General features: G+C 34.6%; 1 protein-coding gene across 34 annotated transcripts in view; it reads left to right on the top strand.

Annotated features, from left to right (window-relative positions):
- Positions 1 to 20,604, top strand: part of LOC144960773 (talin-1-like) — a 146,447-nt gene extending 125,843 nt beyond the window's left edge. For 17 of the 34 annotated variants that reach the window (XM_078894101.1, XM_078894100.1, XM_078894099.1 and 14 more), the window contains 6 exons: positions 7,381 to 7,416; positions 13,165 to 13,289; positions 17,229 to 17,423; positions 18,057 to 18,239; positions 19,336 to 19,461; positions 19,901 to 20,604. In XM_078894101.1, the coding sequence (XP_078750227.1) occupies positions 7,381 to 7,416; positions 13,165 to 13,289; positions 17,229 to 17,423; positions 18,057 to 18,239; positions 19,336 to 19,461; positions 19,901 to 20,020 (785 nt within the window). In that variant the 3' untranslated portion in view covers positions 20,021 to 20,604. Of the gene's footprint in view, positions 541 to 7,380; positions 7,417 to 13,164; positions 13,290 to 17,228; positions 17,424 to 18,056; positions 18,240 to 19,335; positions 19,462 to 19,900 lie in introns of those variants that run through there. The other 17 variants (XM_078894103.1, XM_078894102.1, XM_078894097.1 and 14 more) reach the window with 3 other exon arrangements.
- The last annotated feature ends 858 nt before the right edge of the window (positions 20,605 to 21,462 follow it).

Here is a 21,462-nt window from a genome sequence, read left to right as displayed (position 1 = left end):
GACAGGTGTGTTTTCACCTTTTATTCATCCACACTTCATTTGTTTTTGTTTTGATTTTGTTTTGTTTTTTCTTCTCTGTCTCTATGTCTTTCCACCCACCAACTGTTTCACTTTCGTTTGTTTTTTTTTTCATTCTTCCTGTAGTGAGGACTGAATGAATGAATATCCTAACACACCCTTTGTATTTTTGGTTGCTCGAGTGATTTTTGTTCCAAACCCTCTAGTCATTTTCAATTTAAAATAAAAAATATTAAACAGAATGATAAACAAAAAAAAAAGGAAGTGAAACAAAACATCAAACAGAAATGGAGCCAGCTTTTTTTGTATTTTATTTTGAAATATTTCATATCTGATGTGATCTGAAATATAATTATAATAAATATTTTTAAAAAACAATAACACTTTCAGTACTACGGTTTTATTCACACCCCCCCCCCCCCCCCCCCCCCCCCCCTTCTTCCAAAAAAAAAAAAAACAATAATAGCAGAAAACACAAAACTCCCCAACTCCACACACAAAAAAAAAAAGAACAAAAAAAAAGTCAAACAAACCAAACCAAGTTGGTAGATGTAAGGATAGCTATACTTACTATACATAACACATGCTCATTGAGTTGTAATCAAGAACACGAGTTGGTAGATGTAAGGATAACTATACTTACTATACATAACACATGCTCATTGAGTTGTAATCAAGAACACGAGTTGGTAGATGTAAGGATAGCTATACTTACTATACATAACACACGCTCATTGAGTTGTAATGAAGAACACGAGTTGGTAGATGTAAGGATAGCTATACTTACTATACATAACACACGCTCATTGAGTTGTAATGAAGAACACGAGTTGGTAGATGTAAGGATAGCTATACTTACTATACATAACACACGCTCATTGAGTTGTAATGAAGAACACGAGTTGGTAGATGTAAGGATAGCTATACTTACTATACATAACACACGCTCATTGAGTTGTAATGAAGAACACGAGTTGGTAGATGTAAGGATAGCTATACTTACTATACATAACACACGCTCATTGAGTTGTAATGAAGAACACGAGTTGGTAGATGTAAGGATAGCTATACTTACTATACATAACACACGCTCATTGAGTTGTAATGAAGAACACGAGTTGGTAGATGTAAGGATAGCTATACTTACTATACATAACACACGCTCATTGAGTTGTAATGAAGAACACGAGTTGGTAGATGTAAGGATAGCTATACTTACTATACATAACACACGCTCATTGAGTTGTAATGAAGAACACGAGTTGGTAGATGTAAGGATAGCTATACTTACTATACATAACACACGCTCATTGAGTTGTAATGAAGAACACGAGTTGGTAGATGTAAGGATAGCTATACTTACTATACATAACACACGCTCATTGAGTTGTAATGAAGAACACGAGTTGGTAGATGTAAGGATAGCTATACTTACTATACATAACACACGCTCATTGAGTTGTAATGAAGAACACGAGTTGGTAGATGTAAGGATAGCTATACTTACTATACATAACACACGCTCATTGAGTTGTAATGAAGAACACGAGTTGGTAGATGTAAGGATAGCTATACTTACTATACATAACACACGCTCATTGAGTTGTAATGAAGAACACGAGTTGGTAGATGTAAGGATAGCTATACTTACTATACATAACACACGCTCATTGAGTTGTAATGAAGAACACGAGTTGGTAGATGTAAGGATAGCTATACTTACTATACATAACACACGCTCATTGAGTTGTAATGAAGAACACGAGTTGGTAGATGTAAGGATAACTATACTTACTATACATAACACACGCTCATTGAGTTGTAATGAAGAACACGAGTTGGTAGATGTAAGGATAGCTATACTTACTATACATAACACACGCTCATTGAGTTGTAATGAAGAACACGAGTTGGTAGATGTAAGGATAGCTATACTTACTATACATAACACACGCTCATTGAGTTGTAATGAAGAACACGAGTTGGTAGATGTAAGGATAGCTATACTTACTATACATAACACACGCTCATTGAGTTGTAATGAAGAACACGAGTTGGTAGATGTAAGGATAGCTATACTTACTATACATAACACACGCTCATTGAGTTGTAATGAAGAACACGAGTTGGTAGATGTAAGGATAGCTATACTTACTATACATAACACACGCTCATTGAGTTGTAATGAAGAACACGAGTTGGTAGATGTAAGGATAACTATACTTACTATACATAACACACGCTCATTGAGTTGTAATGAAGAACACGAGTTGGTAGATGTAAGGATAGCTATACTTACTATACATAACACACGCTCATTGAGTTGTAATGAAGAACACGAGTTGGTAGATGTAAGGATAACTATACTTACTATACATAACACACGCTCATTGAGTTGTAATGAAGAACACGAGTTGGTAGATGTAAGGATAGCTATACTTACTATACATAACACACGCTCATTGAGTTGTAATGAAGAACACGAGTTGGTAGATGTAAGGATAACTATACTTACTATACATAACACACGCTCATTGAGTTGTAATGAAGAACACGAGTTGGTAGATGTAAGGATAGCTATACTTACTATACATAACACACGCTCATTGAGTTGTAATGAAGAACACGAGTTGGTAGATGTAAGGATAGCTATACTTACTATACATAACACACGCTCATTGAGTTGTAATGAAGAACACGAGTTGGTAGATGTAAGGATAACTATACTTACTATACATAACACACGCTCATTGAGTTGTAATGAAGAACACGAGTTGGTAGATGTAAGGATAACTATACTTACTATACATAACACACGCTCATTGAGTTGTAATGAAGAACACGAGTTGGTAGATGTAAAGATAACTATACTTACTATACATAACACACGCTCATTGAGTTGTAATGAAGAACACGAGTTGGTAGATGTAAGGATAACTATACTTACTATACATAACACACGCTCATTGAGTTGTAATGAAGAACACGAGTTGGTAGATGTAAGGATAACTATACTTACTATACATAACACACGCTCATTGAGTTGTAATGAAGAACACGAGTTGGTAGATGTAAGGATAACTATACTTACTATACATAACACACGCTCATTGAGTTGTAATGAAGAACACGAGTTGGTAGATGTAAGGATAACTATACTTACTATACATAACACACGCTCATTGAGTTGTAATGAGAAACACGAGTTGGTAGATGTAAGGATAACTATACTTACTATACATAACACACGCTCATTGAGTTGTAATGAAGAACACGAGTTGGTAGATGTAAGGATAACTATACTTACTATACATAACACACGTTCATTGAGTTGTAATCAAGAACACGAGTTGGTAGATGTAAGGATAACTATACTTACTATACATAACACACGTTCATTGAGTTGTAATCAAGAACACGAGTGACTGCTAACTGTCTGTGTTGAACCTCACATCATAACAACACAACAATGGCACTTTGGTTCTGAATACCTCATTTTCAAATGATTGACTCCATTATTTGGTTTGATTTGAATTTAAAAGAATAAAAGAAATATGAGTAGCATCCAGGACATGTTACTAACTACACACTTTTCTCAAAATACAATCGGCCAACTTGTTGTGTGTTGAGGAATTTTGAATTAAAATTCTAATATTTCGGTTTCTTTATTTTGGTTTTTAAATCCAAATTTTAAAACACCACTACTACTACTACTACTACTACTACTACTACTACTACTACTACTACTACTACTACTACTACTACTACTACTACTACTACTACTACTACTACTACTACTACTACTACTACTACTACAATTACTACTACTACTACTACAATTACTACTACTACTACTATACTACTACTACTACTATACTACTACTACTACTACTACTACTAACTACTACTACTACTACTACTACTACTACTACTACAATTACACACTACTACTACTATACAATACTACTACTACTACTACTACTACTACTACTACTACTACTACTATTCTACTACTACTACATTACACTACTACTACTACTACTACTACTACTACTATTATTATTACTATTACTACTACTACTACTACAACTACTTATCCTCTTGGTACTTCAGTTACAAACGAGGGTTGTTAAGTCTAGTTTACATGTTATTTTATGGATGCTTTTATAATCAGTATTTCATTTCAGTTCATTAAAAATATAAAATATCTAATCCTATATTCTGACGCCATTTTCATCCACACCTCCGTGAAGACGTCTTGCACATTCATCATTATTTAGACTTTCACCCCCCTTTATTTTTTTTTTTCTGTTCATCTTATCTAAAATTATTGATTTTCTGCATAGTCCCTACATTTTTGTCCCCATCATCACAATTGTTAGTTTCATATCATCGTCGTCATTCTATCTATTTCTTTTCATTTCTTACTCCTTTTTAGAGTTTATTTTTCAAATTTTCACATGTTAATTTAGTTATAGGAATATTTATTTATTTTTATATTTATTTATCTGTTTATTTATATATATTTTTTTAATGTATTTATTTATCTATATATACATATTTTTTTTTGAGTCTTATCTATTGTAGATTGATGATATATTATTTCATTTTCTGTTTTTAACCATCTGTTAAATCCAACAACAACAACGACATTATTTTGTATTTGTGAAAACTGTTTTAATCGCACCACCATGTTTTCTTTCAGCACATCTAGACAATTTGTCTTTGACACTGTCTTTGATTTTATTTTAATATCGTAAAAACTTTCGCCGTATTCTCGTAGCGTTTACCTACCCAATATCCAACCAGTGTTTAATATTCAATATTTTAAAGGAAGAAAATGAAGTGGGAGGATAAGGTCAGTGATGAAAACAAATTAAAAATGGTGAATTACTGAACATTTTTTTTTTTTGGAGCAACACTTTACCTAATAAGTTATAGTATATCAAATTTCAATATGGAAATTATTTTTCCGTGATAGTGAATCTAATGAAGACATGAATGAAAAAATTGACTTATTTCATTTGTTTTTTATTTTTATTTTGTTTCAATCAATCTTCTTCGTGACAGCTGGTAAGTGTAAAATACAAAAAACAACAAAATTGATATATTTTACATTTATACCAACGACGGGCTTTGAATTATTAAAATTGAAACCCTATCATTTGTTTTGCTGTCCTCCTTAACAAATTTTAACACATGATCTAATTTCAACAAAACTTGCTTCTTGTGAAAGTTAACATTTTGTTTTTAATCTTAATATCATTTCATTTCAAATTGTATTTTTTTGGGGTTATATTTATTTGAAAATGAAAACAAAAAGAAGCCAAAATTGGGGTTTCTATTATTTTCTGGTTATTTGATGTTATATTTTCTTTAACAATCTTTTTATTTTGTGTATAATCTCTTTATTGGAAAGTGTTGCTGGTTTTGTAATGATCAAGTTTAGGTTTCTGAAGAGATTAGTAAAATAGAGAGAAAAATGTTTGGAAGAGGAAAAAAGTTTAATGTGTGGATTGACGCAAGCTTTCCCTAACCTTCCGCTGTCAACTGACTGTGGAGTTTTAATTCTAGTCTAATACAATTTATATTTTGATTTCAGTTTAGTGTGCATTGCATTCTATTCAATTCATTCAAATTCTGTCTTTTCTAATGTCAGCCTTAATCAATTCCACTCAATGATTCTCATGGATTTCATGGCAGTGACTGAATTATGGAAATGAATTTTTAATTTATGCTGGTTATAATGCGTCAGTCACAGAATTTATATCTCTTAAATAAAGTGGAATAAATAAATGAATGAATATAATATGTTAAAAAATTAATAAATAGACAGATATGTTAATTAAATAAATAAATAAATGAATAAACAAATAAATTGATTAAAGAATATTTTTTTTTAATGACTGAATAAATCCATCAAAATGGAAATGTAAAATGTCACTGGGATGAAAAAAGGAAGGAAAAATAATAAAAATCACAAAAAATCTAAACTTAAACCTGAAATAAATTAAAACAATAAAAATATTTGACAGTGTCAAACTTTGATTTAAAAATACAAAAATGAAGAAAAGTTTAATCAAGAGAAGAAGTAGAAACCACAAACATACAATACAAGCAAATGTTTCATTATATCACATAGGAAGGATCATGCAATTTGGGTTGTGGTTTGTTTTTTGTTTTTTTAAAATATTTTCTTCTTCTTTAAATAAATAATATACTCCCCCTTTATTTATAATCTGTAAATTTATAAAACTATTCATTACTTTATGGCATATTATTATTATTATTATTATTATTATTATTATTATTATTATTATTATTATTATTATTATTATTATTATTATTATTATTATTATTATTATTATTATTCATTTTCTCAATTCCTTTTCGGGTTGTTTTTTGTTCTATTTTTGTGTTTTTGTCTTTGTTTTTGTGAAACCCAAATCAGCCAATGAGCTTTGAACGTGTCAAAATCATCTGAAGTTTTCTTGTGTTTAATTTCGTGTGGACGCCGTTGTTGACTGCTTTGTCGCTTTTGAAATTATTATTATTATTATTATTATTATTATTATTATTATTATTATTATTATTATTATTATTATTATTATTATTATTATTATTATTATTATTATTATTATTATAATTATTATTATTATTATTATTATTATTATTATTATTATTATTATTATTATTATCAGTATTATTATTATTATTATTATTATTATTATTATTATTATTATTATTATTATTGTTATTATTATTATTATTATTATTATTATTATTATTATTATTATTATTATTATTATTATTATTATTATTATTTTATTATTATTATTATTATTATTATTATTATTATTATTATTATTATTATTATTATTATTATCATTATTATCATTATTATTATTAATTTTTTATTCTGATGTTACTACTTTTACTACTACTACTACTATCACGATGACTACTACTGCGACCACAACAACAACAACAACAACTACTATGACTGCTGCTGCTTCTACTACTAATACTACTACTACTACTACTACAAACACTACTACTACTACTAAATCCAACTTTGAAAAATTAAATATTGTGGGTATTTAATTTTGCAAAAAAACAGCAACAACAACAAAAAACAACAGAAAACAAACAAACAAACAAAAAACAAAATGAGCAAACCCCAAAAAAACAAACAATAAAACAGGCAAGGCTTCACTTTACAGTGTGTTACATTTACAAAGGGCTAAACTTGACAATGGGTTGAAATGTACAATGCATTACAATTGACAATAATATGTTCTGATTTACAATGTGTTACAATTGACAATGTGTTTGCTATCGATATTTTCCCCTCACATCCAGAAATGGCCGAGATTCGCTGGTCTCATTATGTTCCAGGTAGTATAGTAGGGAGAAAACAAGCCCTTTTTGTGACGGTTATGCAGATGTTAATGATGATGCTATTGTTGTTGGATGACTGACTATGCACTGTCGTTCTTGCATGATATCTTGTAACGGTTTTAGTTGTTAGGACTGAATGGAGAGATAGGGGTTAGTTTTGTAGGTCATGAAATCAATGAATTGTTTCCCCTTATACTTATGACCAAAAGCCTAAAGTAGAAAAGAAAGTGTCATTTGTGCTCGTGTTTAGGGGTGACTATGAGACATAATGGTATGTCTTTGCATGAGAGTTACCATTCTTGAGAATGTTACTGACAGTGTAATTCCTCCTGGTCTCCAGTTGAATTCCTAGGAGTGACCATTTGATGGTTTGAAGATGGGTCAGCTTCAAAGGCCCACCGTACTTTTCTCCCCACTCCTCGCCTTTATCTATATCAGATATCACACCTGCTTCAAATGATGGTTTGTGTATGACTGTCAACACTCGTAGTATACACGTGTATTTCTAAATCTGAATGATGTAGTGGGGCTTGATGGTTTTCTAGTGCAGTAGTTGTGTTTTGAGAGAGACCATATGGCATATGTTATCGTAGATGATGATGATGTTATGATGGAGGAAGATAATGTCTTGAGCCTATCTCACTTGGAGAACTAGATATAGCAAAGCACTGCAATGCAACCACCACAACCAGATTCCCTTATTAAATAGAAAATAATATAGGAGGGAGACTGAAGTCTTTTCTCAGACCTTGAATGACATCTTAAGCATTTTTGTGAAACATTGAGTAGAAGTTATTTTTAACAGCAGCAGCAGCTCAAAGAGTGAATTGCTCTCGAGGGTTGTTGGTCATGATGACAAAGGAAGCAAAAACTCTGACATTTTCGGCTTGACGACTATGTTGAGAAATGAGAACAATTTGTGTCGCTCCGACACTCTGCGTGGTTTGGTAAAGACTTTTGGATCTCCCTCGTATATTGCTATGATCACAACCTTGTAGATTGACGTTGATAGTTGTTGATGTTGATTCATAGTTAAATGCGATATGTTTTTGTTTTTTTAATTTCATTATATTATTTGGATGTTTTTGTTTTGTTTTCATTTTTGTTTTGTGTTGTTTTTTTTAATGTTTTTATTTCATGGGGTTTCTTCTTCTTCTTCTTGTTCCAGTCTTTGTCAGATTTAATCATGACTTTAGAATGACTATTGGTGACATAAGTATGAGAGATATACAAGAATCGTTTATAAACAACATTTGACACACTTGCTAAAATGTCTCATGTGTAGCTACATTTGACACACTTGCTAAAATGTCTCATGTGTAGCTACATTTGACACACTTGCTAAAATGTCTCATGTGTAGCTACATTTGACACACTTGCTAAAATGTCTCATGTGTAGCTACATTTGACACACTTGCTAAAATGTCTCATGTGTAGCTACATTTGACACACTTGCTAAAATGTCTCATGTGTAGCTACATTTGACACACTTGCTAAAATGTCTCATGTGTAGCTACATCTGCGCTGCTTTTAGGGATTTCATGGGGTTTCTAAATATAGTAACATATTATCTCACTCATGCTGCTTTGCTGAATATTTACATTTTACTTTTTACCCTTTTAAAAAGAGGAAAGGAACCAGAAGAGAATGACGCTACATCTTACATGCCACTTGCATTTCTAAACAAGCCACAAGCCACGCGCTGCTTCAATGTCATCATCTTTTGCTTTTTTTTGTAGTTCAAATGAATATCGTGCTTGCTGGTGTTTTGTATCTTTTGTTGTTATTTGAAAAAAAAAAAATGAGGATAGTCACACAGAAGTTCAAATTTTATGGTCTGCCTCTCTCTTTCTCTCTCTCTCTCTCTCTCTCTCTCTCTCTCTCTCTCTCTCTCTCTCTCTCTCTCTCTCTCTCTCTCTCTCTCTCTCTCTCTCTCTCTCTCTCTCTCTCTTCTCTTCTCTCTCTCTCTCTCTACTCTCTCTGTCTCTCTCTCTCTCTCTCTCTCTCTGTCTCTTTCTCTCTCTCTCTCTCTCTGTCTCTCTCTCTCTCTCTCTCTCTCTCTCTCTCTCTCTCTCTCTCTCTCTCTCTCTCTCTCTCTCTCTCTCTCTCTCTCCCTCCCTCTCTCTCACTCAATCACTCACTCTCTCCTCACCACTCAATGTTTTAATAGCTCTGTAAATCAGTATTTCCCCTCCGAATGATTGACCCCCCCCCCCCCTTTCTACCTTTGATGTTGTAATAGTGCCATGTTGACATGAATGAAAACCCAACAATCTGACACTGACACACACATATATATGTAACCCATCTCTTGTACAAGGTATTATGATGGAATCAAATACATAATGTGGAAAAAATGAATCCAAATTTAAAATGTAAATCTTACCTTACCCGGATTCCATCTCTTTCCAGAGGTCGGATGTCATGGCCTTCCATCCTTCACGGTCCATTGCAGCCTCGTTACAGTCTGCCATGCGCCGTCCTGTAGCTTCCTTGATGTAAATACTTGATCCCTATTGTGCTGCTAATGTGGTGTTGTGGTGGTATGGCACTCGCCTTCGGACTGGAAGGTCCTGATCTAACAAGCTTTTAGTTGAGTCCTTATTAAAGGCTCTTTACTCGCATTCTCTCACTGTACTCTGGTGTAAAATGAGTATGTGGCCGGTAATAGCATTTTATCTTTCGGGGAAAAAAATCTCATCCTACATGATTACATGATTAGAGTTGCAGTTGGCTAGGGGCCATGGCCGACTAGAGTACTATAGTTACGTCATGCTAGGGACCATGGCCGACTAGAGTACTATAGTTACGTCATGCTAGGGACCATGGCCGACTAGAGTACTATAGTTACGTCATGCTAGGGACCATGGCCGACTAGAGTACTATAGTTACGTCATGCTAGGGACCATGGCCGACTAGAGTACTATAGTTACGTCATGCTAGGGACCATGGTCGACTAGAGTACTATAGTTACGTCATGCTAGGGACCATGGTCGACTAGAGTACTATAGTTACGTCATGCTAGAGACCCCTTGTTGTAAAGTGCTTTGAGAATGTTTAGTAGGTGTTGCAGGTCAAAGGTGAGTGTCATTCCACAAGACCACATAGCCACACATTGAATATATCAAGGGCATACGACTCTTACAGTGCATGTCAAATGTGCGGTCAACAATAATTTGTTGATCCTTTCTATTCCTCATTGTTGTTTATTTCTTCGAGCTTCGAGCAGCAACACTTACATTACACGATCCAGAAAGTAAACTGTAGGAACTGCTATTTGCATCCCCTAGAAAAAACGATTTTTGACATTTTCAAGACGGCAGGTTTGCTGGTCTAAACTTCCATTTTGGGTTTTAAAATAAATTTTGTGTGTTTTGTCTATTTTACTATGAGTTCATTTTTCACCATTTAAAACATGGCAGCATAATACCTGTTTCAAGCTGTGGGTTACATATTGATTAGTTTATTCCAAGCCATCTTAAGAGATAATTAATGTGGATTAAAATAGAAAATTGAATGTTTACCATTGCATGTAGACAGTCCCATCTTTCACCCTTACCTCATTGGTCATGTGATCATTGTATTTATTGAAGACTTTGTTTCTCAAAAGTTCGTCTGTCGTGTTTTTACTGTTGAAATTAAATCGATCATAGAATATAAAATTGATAAATAAAATTCCTTTAATCAGGAAATTTTCTATCAGTTCTTATTCAAAATTCAAAAAGGGGGCCGAGTGGTTAAGGTATTGCACTGGGATCCAGAAGGTCCCAGGTTTGACCCCGCTTCAGGCACTTAGTTTTTTTCCTTGGGCAAGATTATTAACCCCCAATTTTCTCATTTGGACAACATGGTTGATCCCTGTTGACATCAGACATCTTGTTTGATGGATTATCTTTATTCCTTCTTAGAATGCCTAGGAGACGATATCTTACGATGTCGTAGTGAAGTGCGTAATTATTTTTTTTTTTTTCTTATTCAAATCAAGACTTAAATTGCCCAAATGTCCGTTTGCAGCACAGCAGAGAATAAAAATTTTTCTTGAAGGAAAAGTGAGGTCCAAAGTCTGGGCTGGAAGATAGCAAAAACATTGAACATAAAAGAACAGAATACTGACATGGAATGTTCTGTCAACCCATCTTTAGCCAAAAGCAAATACAGTCTGAAAGGAGGGGAAAATTATATTTCGTTTGGAAAAAAGCTCTTGGAATGATGTTGAGATTGAATAATAGATCATTGTTAATGATTGTTATATTTGTGTCGTAAGGATGCAATTGTTAATGGCGGTTTTATTTGTGTCGTAAGTTATGCACTCTTAATCTTGGAACATAATCAAGAAGAAAAAACAAAAACAAAAAAACATTTCAGTATTGCTTGTTATATTTTGGTATATTGGAAATTGGTGTTTTGAGTGTCATTTTTGTCTTCTGAGATATTTATTGAATTATGTGTTTTATCTTTTCCCATTTTGATGTTTTTATAAATATAGAATTGGTTGCTGGATTGGTTTGGTCAGGGATGGAACGCCCATTTTGATTATTAATTTTTATTATCCATAAAACTTCTGAAAGTTTTAATTTTATAAATAGCCATTGAGTGTCTTTGATGAAATGTTGGGCACAGGGAGTGAAGTGGAGGTGACTTTTTTTTTTGGGGGGGGGGGGGGGGGGGGGGGGGAGTGTGAAGACTGATAGTGTTCATTGTTTTATTTGTTTGTTTTCCAGGACATCCTTGTCATACCTGCCTATTATTACGGACCGACCGTAATTGTTACGGAAGTTTAAGGACAATTTAATTACGGACTTATGGAAATAGAAGAAATATTACTGATATAAATGGTCACAACGTTAAATTAAAAAATGATAATTTTTTTTCCATTATTTACCGCATGCTACAATAAAAAAATCTCAATGCCTCGTTGGCGACGAGTGACGTCATCGACTCGACACTGAAACTTTACCCTCATGGGTAGACACAGTGCAGTGTCGAAAGTAGGTCATCAATAAGCATATTATTATCGCCGGGGGGTCATTGGCAATGCCCAGCCGAGCCTAGTCGGGTTGGATTTTACATACATATATAAAATGGTGTATCTATCATTATTTTTGTTTGCTTTAGTATTACTGAAATTTGACCATTAATTACTGATGAATTTTGTATTTCTTACTGAATTTGAAATTTTCAAGTAGGCAGGTATGCCTTGTCAAATATTCCAAATGTGACCTTTCAACTCAAAAGGGTCAGGATGAACTGGATTCTAAGGAAAACATTAATCAAAGTTAGAACTCATTAAAAATAATTAGAAGTGATTTAAACTATTCAAAAATGGTATTTACATTCCCCTCAATAAAACATTAAACTCGACCCAAGTCTGATGTTTTTGGTTATAAATTCAAATTTAAGCTCATTAACCATGCCAGCAAAACCCGGTTCTGTACTAGGGGTACTAAACACAATGAATAATTGGAAATCCATTGAACAACAAAAACAAAAAGAATTGAATTCTTCACTATGCAACGTTTTCGTTTTGTTTTTTTACAGTTAAATCTTTTGCTTACCAACTACCTAGTTATATTGATATTTTTCTAATTCAATGAAATGTTTGCAAGGGGCCATTTATTATTGATGTATTTATAGTTTTTTGAAATACGAAAAAAAATTGATGATGAGCAAATGATACAGACGATGAATTTCATTAACCTTCATTTTTGTTGTTGTTGTTTTCTTTCCTCTGCCGACCAATCAAAGGAGCCGATTGGGTTGACCCCGACGACCCAACCGTCATTGCTGAGAATGAGCTCCTGACAGCAGCGTCGTCCATCGAGGCAGCGGCCAAGAAACTGGCCCAACTCAAACCCAGGCAACAAGCCAAGGTGAGTCAGGAGGGCATGACTTCCTTTCTGCTTTGCTATGTCATCAAAACACCCTGTATCATATCACGGTCAACCCCCCCCCCCCCCCCCCCCAAAAAAAAAAAAAAGGAAGACAATTTTGGGGGTTTAATATTTTTATTTTATTTTGTTGTTGTTTTGTATTCATAAATTTTATTTTACACGAATGCCAATGAGATTTTTTATTTTATTTCATTTTATTTTGTTTTGTTTTTTAAATTTTTTATTAAAGTACTCCCAATTTTACAAGAGAACTAACGAAACGTTTTGGTAAATCCAAATTTGTAGGAGATCGAAAAAGATATTCATTATTACTAAGGTTAAATAGACACAATTTTTGATTATCAGGTTGAGGCCTGTATAAAATTTGGGAGGGGGGTGGGGGGGGGGGGGTGGCATTCTTACATATAACAAAGATATAGATATCTCAATCTGAGCCATTAAAAATTTTTTACAACAATCCAGGCTTTTCTCGCTGTACAGGGTTTACTCCCTATTCGTCTGGATTAATCTGACTCCAATTTTCATAGAGAGTTATTCGTCTGTAAAGTTGTTTTGATTCCAACTTTTTAGACACGGAAATCTGTGACAAAATTGGAATTTTGAATATATTAGAATGGCTGCATCAATCTGGTTCTAAGTCTGAATGAGTTTTATGGGAAGAAAATAGAATTTATGGAATCAAACTGATCAGAATAGGAAAACTAAAGGGGTTTTTGTTTTTTATAAGTTTAAGGCACAGGAACTTCTTTCATTCGTTAAGAACAGTAATTACGTAACAGGGCCCATTCTATTCTCTCATTGCATTTTATACAAAGTATGTGTGTGATAAAACGTTTTTACCTGTTTTTGATATTGCCTGAATGAAGCATTTTATAATAATAATAATGATGATGATGATAATAATAATTAAGCATTTATAAAGAGCACACTTCCACTCAAATGTGCTCAGAGCGCTATGGAAAAAACAAACACACACACACACACAAAATTTAAAAAAATAAAAAAAACAAACAAAAAAACAATCAACAATTAATCTATGCACAATTAAAATATACAACGAACTAAAAGGCACGGGAAATAAGTTCTGTTTTCAGATTCTTGTTTAAAATGTCAAATGACGGGCTGGATCTAGTGTTAAAACTTATGCTATTCCATCATCGAGGGATTTACTGTTAAATTTGTTTGGAAATTGTAGTCGATTATCCTAATGAAATTTGGTTTGGAGACATGGGACGATGATATCGTTAGATTTAGAGACAATAGGTCACACTGACCTTCTGTCATAGCCTTTGCTGCATGTCATTTTATATTATTATATAATACAGTGTACTCACCCTTTGACATTTGACCTTTGACCTGTTTTGTCCCCTTTTTGATATGACTAGGCCATTGATTTCATTTTCAATCCATTAACTTTTGTTTTTCTTTTTAAAAAATATTTAATTGTAAATTTGTATTTTTCTTTTTTTGACGGTATAAAAGACACAAAAACCTATTTTGTGTCTTATCTGTAAAGACTATTTTTTTACCCCGTTTTTTTTTTTTCGCTGTTTTTTTTTTCTTCTTTTCTTTGTTTTTTTTTTTTTAAGTAGGCACAATGGCTCCATTCTGTTCTTGACTGTCAAGCAAGGTTATCTCCCCTTTGTTGTCAATAGTTTTGTCTGCACTTATTTGTTAATATTCAATTTTTGTTTATTCGCCTTAACAATGACACATCCTCTCATCATTACCCCTATGTAATGTGCACTTATTTTCAGGTCTGATAACCCAATTCATTATGGGCTAATTGTTGTCATAGAAAAATATCGCCCATTACAACAATGTTAAACTAGGCCCATAATTGGGTTTGGATTATCAGACCTGCATATATGTACACTTTGCCCCTATGACATATCATGTACATCATACTATTTTAGTTTTTTAGTCTTAGTCGCCATTGTAGAAACTAACCCCCCTTTTTCTAACGTTTAGAACTAGTGATGATGTCATCAGTTTGTGTGTACCTACATATGTGTTTGGCTGTTGTAACTCCCTCCCTCGTAGAAGTAGAGCCTGCCTCCTGTCACCACCTACCCTCTGTCAGATATGTTTGATATATTTGGTGTTGTGATGTGCTCACCGAATTTCATACATATCAGAACAGATCGTAGAATTGCTACAACATCAACAGCAAAACATAGTCTACAACTACAACAGGAACCACCAGTGGATGAGATGAAAATGTTTTTATCAAAAAAAGTCTGATGGGATTTGGTTTAGTCGTCTTAATTAAAAAAAAACTAAAAAAAACCCCACAACTGCTATCATCACCATATCATTTTCTTTATCATACCGTCATTATTCATCATCTTCATCATCATTCATCCTCGTTAGCACCACCACCACTAAAACCACAACCGAGGGTGGGGTGCCTGACCTCTCATAGAGGCCAGGGATGTACTTACTGTGTCTTCTATCCGCCTATATCTGTTTTCCAACATGCTTTCTGTCTTTGTCTTGGAATGAGATTACTTGGTTTTGTCCCAGCCCTGGCTGTATACCCTGGCTGAGAGGGAAACAGTCAAATGTAAGTTAAGAATTTTTGGGAGATGATTTTTTTGTCTTTTAAATTATCTCTCTGTATTATTTTTGTTTACATATATAAGATTTGAGAGTGTTCCTCTTAGTAGGGACTTGTGCTTGTGTCAGGATGAGACATTTAGTTGATTTCAAAGTAAGTACAACGATAGTGTGCTTTTGAAATCTACGTCTTGTTTCCTATTTGAACAAATTCCTCTTTGTCTTACCTTTTCTTGGGTGGCTTTAATTGTAATTCTAGAACTTTTTACTATCTCATTTTCTTCCTTTATACTGGCGCTGATATTACCTAAACGTGTTGCAAGCGCCGTAAAACCCTTAAAAATCAAACAAAACAAAACCACAACCGCCACCAACCACTACTACCACTACCATCATCATCATCATCATCATCATCTTCATTGCCTTTTTCACCCTGGGTCAGGGTATAGGCCAGTGACAAACAGTTTCCATCCCTCCCTATCTTGAGCTAACATTTTTATCTCGTTCCATGTCTTATCACTTCTCCATATATCAGCTTCTTTAAGTCTTCTCTATGTTCCCCTTGATCTTCTGTCCTGAGGGTTCCAGTCCAATACTTTCTTTGTTATAGTGGAGTCATTTTTTCTAAGGATGTGAGTAATCCACCATAACACACTGAAATCAACACAAAGTTACATATTTGTGACTTAAATTTCCATCTCCTGCACCAAGATCATCTTGACATATCATACCGTTTTGAGGTGTTGGGTTACAAATCAGTACAACAACCACAACACATCATCAAAGATCAAAATGCTTAACACTTACATGTCATAAACAACAATGAAAATAACAGCTTCAAAAAAGAACAAAATTCCAAACACGGAGCGTTTCGGGCTCAAAATCCAAGAGAAATCTCAGTCGTCCATCTGGAATTTAGGAATGCATTTATGACTTTATTGTTTTTGTTGTTGGCTGAAGAAGGGTTTGGACCCCGGAACGTTTGGTATTTTGTTCTTTTTTTTTTTTTAATGTGTTATATTCATTTTTGTATCTAACTCTTGACAGCCTGGAGTAACATAACACTAACATGGAATATTTTGGAGTAACATATCACTAACATGGAATATTTGGACTCTAAAATTCTTCTTCAACCAAAAATATTTTTTTTTAAATAAATTTTAAAACAGCATCATTCATTTTTTGAAAAAAAGAAAAAAAAATCCCCCAGAATTAAATGGATAGAAGTTGAGATCAGAATGCAATTCTATCTTGAGTCGATATTTCATTCAGAAATACAAACTATCCAAAGTGTTACAAGCGATGCTATAAATGTTTGAATGTACTCTAATCTAACTTTCTTATTCTTCCACATCACAGAAAGCAGACGAAGAGCTGAACTTTGAAGATCAGATTCTGGAGGCCGCCAAATCCATTGCAGCGGCCACAGCGGCCCTGGTTAAATCTGCCTCTGCGGCCCAGAGGGAGTTGGTGGCCCAGGGTAAGGTGGGCTCTACGTACACCCGGCACGCTGTGGACGACGACGGCCAGTGGTCCCAGGGACTCATTTCAGCTGTAAGGACAAATCCTTGTCAAATCCTGGTCCTCTTGTCTCGTAGCTGTAAGGACAAATCCTTGTCAAATTCTTGTCCTCTTGTCTCGTATCTTTTCATTTTAAAAATTTTAGTCTGTTTAGAAATATTTAAAGATGGTTTTTATTAATTTTTTTTTTAATGTCTTTTCCTCATTTTTTATTGTTTTATATATATATATATATATATATATATATATATATATATATATATATATATATATATATATATATATATATATATATATATATATATATATATCTATATATATATATTATTTATTTATTTATTTTTTATAATTAGATATGAAAAAGTGTAAAGTTTTTAACAGATGTTACGATTAGAGAAATTTGAATAGAGTTTCAACCATTTATTGCCCATTTTCAGAGAGAGAACTTTTTCTGTGTGTGGAAAAGCAGATAATTCTATATGGCCCTTTTTAAAATGTTATGGCATTCGTCTATAATATTTCTTCTCCTGTTTGATTTTAAAATATAAAAAAAATTATTGCTGGCTTTGTTGCTATTTTTTAAAGCTGTTAAGACGACTCCACTTTAGTTAGACTGAATGATCAAACTGAATTGATGCTAGTCTTGCCTTTGCAACCGTTTTCCAGGCCAAAATGGTGGCTGCAGCAACTCACAGTCTGTGCGAGGCCGCCAATGCCATGGTTCAAGGTCATGCCAGTGAAGAGAAACTGATTGCCTCAGCTAAAGAGGTCGCCGGGTCAACAGCCCAGTTGTTGATGGCATGCAAGGTCAAGGCTGATCCCGGATCCATGGCCATGCAAAGGCTACAGGTAAGGCAGACTTGAATCTTCTACAAAGTTCAAGGTCAAAGATAAAAATGCTGTTTTAGGCCTCTGGACAACGGTATTGAATATCCCATAACAGGTTAGTGAATAAATTGTTCTAATAAGAAGGAAGGAATAAGATAAATATAATAATTTTTTTTTTTCTGGGGGGGGGGGGGGGGGGGGGGGGGGGGGGGTAAAAATAGCCATAAAAAAGATTGGATTCGAATTTACAGTTGATTTTTGTTGCCCAATTGGTCAAATTCAGATGTTTCTTGCCAGACATGGGTTTTTTTACTCTAATCTTTAAAACACAAAATAATAAATATGTAGTTTTTTGTAAGAAATAATTTATTCCACCAAATTTGACATTGAGGTGGCCTTGTAGTTCAGACATTGCACTGTGGCCTGGAAGGTCCCAGGTTCAAGCCCCGCTTCAGGCTTTTTTTTTTTATCCCTTGGGCAAGATTATTAATCCTCAATTTGCTAGTCCTGTTAGGCGATATTACAATTATTTGGGACAGAGACAATGCTGTTAACAGCCAGATACTCATTTTACACCTGAGTATGGTGAGTAAATAGACATTTCCAAGGACTCAACTATGTGCTGAGCGAGGCTCGAAACCCGGGACCCTCCGATCCGAAAGTGAGTGTCATACCACTAGACCACATAGCCACACAAACAAGCGAGTGCTTCACAGACCTATCAGGACCTCCTACAAAAACAAACAGAAATGTTCTACAGCACAGGGCAGCCATGTGATCTAATGGTATGACACTCACTTTCAGATCGGAAGGTCCTGGGTTCGAGCCTCGCGCTCAGCGCATAGTTGAGTCCTTGGAAAAGACTCTTTACTCACATTCTCTCACCGTACTCAGGTGTAAAATGAGTACCTGGCCGTTAACAGCGTTGTCTTTGTCCGAAAAATTGTAATATCACCTATAGGCGTTATGTCCCGTCCTACATGTTAAATGTTGCTGTTGACCAGGGACCCCTTGTAAAGCGCTTTGAGCACATTTAGTGGATATTGTGCTATATAAAAGCTCAAAATTTAATGTTAACAAAGATCATGTTTCCTTCCATCTGCCTTTTCTCCTCCAGTCGGCTGGCAATGCAGTGAAGAGAGCCACAGAGGTTTTGGTGAAGGCTGCCCAGCAGGCCAAGGACTTCAATGAGGACGAGTCCAGTCTGACGGTCAACAAACGGTTGGTGGGAGGAATCGCTCAGGTAAATAGGGATAGACTGGAACATGGGCACACACAATCACACACACACACACACACAATCACAGTCACACACACAATCACACACACACACACACACAATCTCTCTCTCTCTCTCTCTCTCTCTCTCTCTCTCTCTCTCTCTCTCTCTCTCTCTCTCTCTCTCTTTCTCTTTCTCTTTCTCTCTCTCTTTCTCTCTCTCTTTCTCTTTCTCTCTCTCTCTTTCTCTCTCTTTCTCTCTCTCTCTCTCTCTCTCTCTCTCTCTCTCTCTCTCTCTCTCTCTCTCTCTCTCTCTCTCTCTCTCTCTCTCTCTCTCTCTCTCCTATTGAGTATAAAGTTAAATGACATTTTCCCAGATACAGGAAATCTATTTCCTTCCACTGGCACCCACAGTCACCTCTTCTAATTAACTTTTTTCTAATTCTTGATTTTCCTGTCTTCAGGAGATCCAAGCCCAAGAGGAAATCCTTAGGAAAGAGAAAGAATTGGAAGAGGCAAGGAAGAAATTGGCCAAGATTAGGGTGGGGAAGTACCGGCCTGAGGAGGATGACGGGTCTTCGTAGGAGTTTGGAATTTTCTAGAATATATTATTATATGTTGTTATATCAAATTTATTTATATTACCGCAGCCTTATATTGTTCAAAGTGATACAAAGCTGCTACAAGCTGTGGGCTGTAAAAAGTCATAAAACAAGTCATGAATAGAACAGCTTAAAAAACAAAACAAAAATTAAGCCAAATACAGAATGTTTCAGGCTCTAAACCCTTCTTCAGCCAATTACAAAAAGAGCAAAAACATGAATAAATCTTTTAAAATATTTATCTGCTATCAATCTGGTTTTTAAGTCATGTATTAGTTGTTTTTATTGTTGGATGAAGAAGGGTTTTCAGTCCGAAACGGTCTGTGTTATGTATTTTGTTTTGTTTTGTTTTTTTCGAAGTTGTGATATTCGTTTTTGTTTATGACTTTTCACAGCCTAATTGTTCAGGGATGGAGCTTGGTTTTACTTCAATCACCAGCATTTTTTTTTCTTTATGAGTTCAAATTTCTACCTTCTATTGATGGATAAGACTATTGTGCCTGTCTGTGTTGAATTGGGAGAGTAGATCAGATGGGGGAAAATCTCATTTCGTCAAAAGTCAAAAATTGGATGACAACATTAAGATGAGAACATTAAGCTTTTTGAAGTGTAAAAAAAAAAAAAAAAAAAATGTACACACCTCTCTAAGGGGATTCACCCCACATCTGTTCTGAGTGGTGGAGAGACTTGAGTACCGGTAATAGCAGTATTCGCCTTGTTGGTCATTTCTGGAGACAGATAGAAGCTTAAACTATAACAGACTATCGTAGAAATAGAGAGAGAGAGAGGAGAAAAGACGGGCACTCTTCTGTCTTGGTCATCAGACTATCATAGAAATAGAGAGGGAGAGGAAAGATGGGCACTCAGTGTCTCGGTGATGAGACTGAGGCTGTGAGATTGACACAGAATTCTGTGATGACAGATCGATGGTTTCACAAGTCAAAGGGGAATCGTTGGGAGCATTTCATATAAACTTGAAAAGTGAGTGGAGCAGGCACTTATGTTGATAATAACAAGAAATGAAGTGAGTAGGAAAGTGCCAGAAGACAATAGAGAATAAAAACTTCTCCCCAGCCAGGCAGAGTTGTCGTACCAGTAAGGTTGCGGGTTTGAAACCCCATCGCTGATTCAAAGTTTTTATTCTCTGTTGTCTTCTGGCACTTTCCTACTCACTTCACATAACCCTGCCAGTTGACTGGGTGGGGATCCTGACCTCCCATAGCGGGCAGGGAGGTACATACTGTGTCTTCTATCCCCTTATATCTGTTTTCCAACTTGCTTTCTGTCTTTGTCTCGGAATGAGATTACTTGGTTTTGTCCTGGCACTGGCCGGAATCCTAGCTGGGAGGGAAACAGTCAAATGCATAGTTATTGTTTTGGGAGATGATATTTTTTTCCTTGTAAATCATCTCTCTGTTATGTAT

Source organism: Berghia stephanieae, chromosome 15, assembly GCF_034508935.2.
Source record: "Berghia stephanieae isolate SIO BIC M18660-M18661 chromosome 15, UCSD_Bste_1.3, whole genome shotgun sequence".
In the NCBI taxonomy this organism is placed as follows: Eukaryota; Metazoa; Mollusca; class Gastropoda; order Nudibranchia; family Aeolidiidae; genus Berghia; species Berghia stephanieae.
Note: the sequence above shows the minus strand (reverse complement) of the source record. Positions and strands in the feature narration are given on the sequence as shown.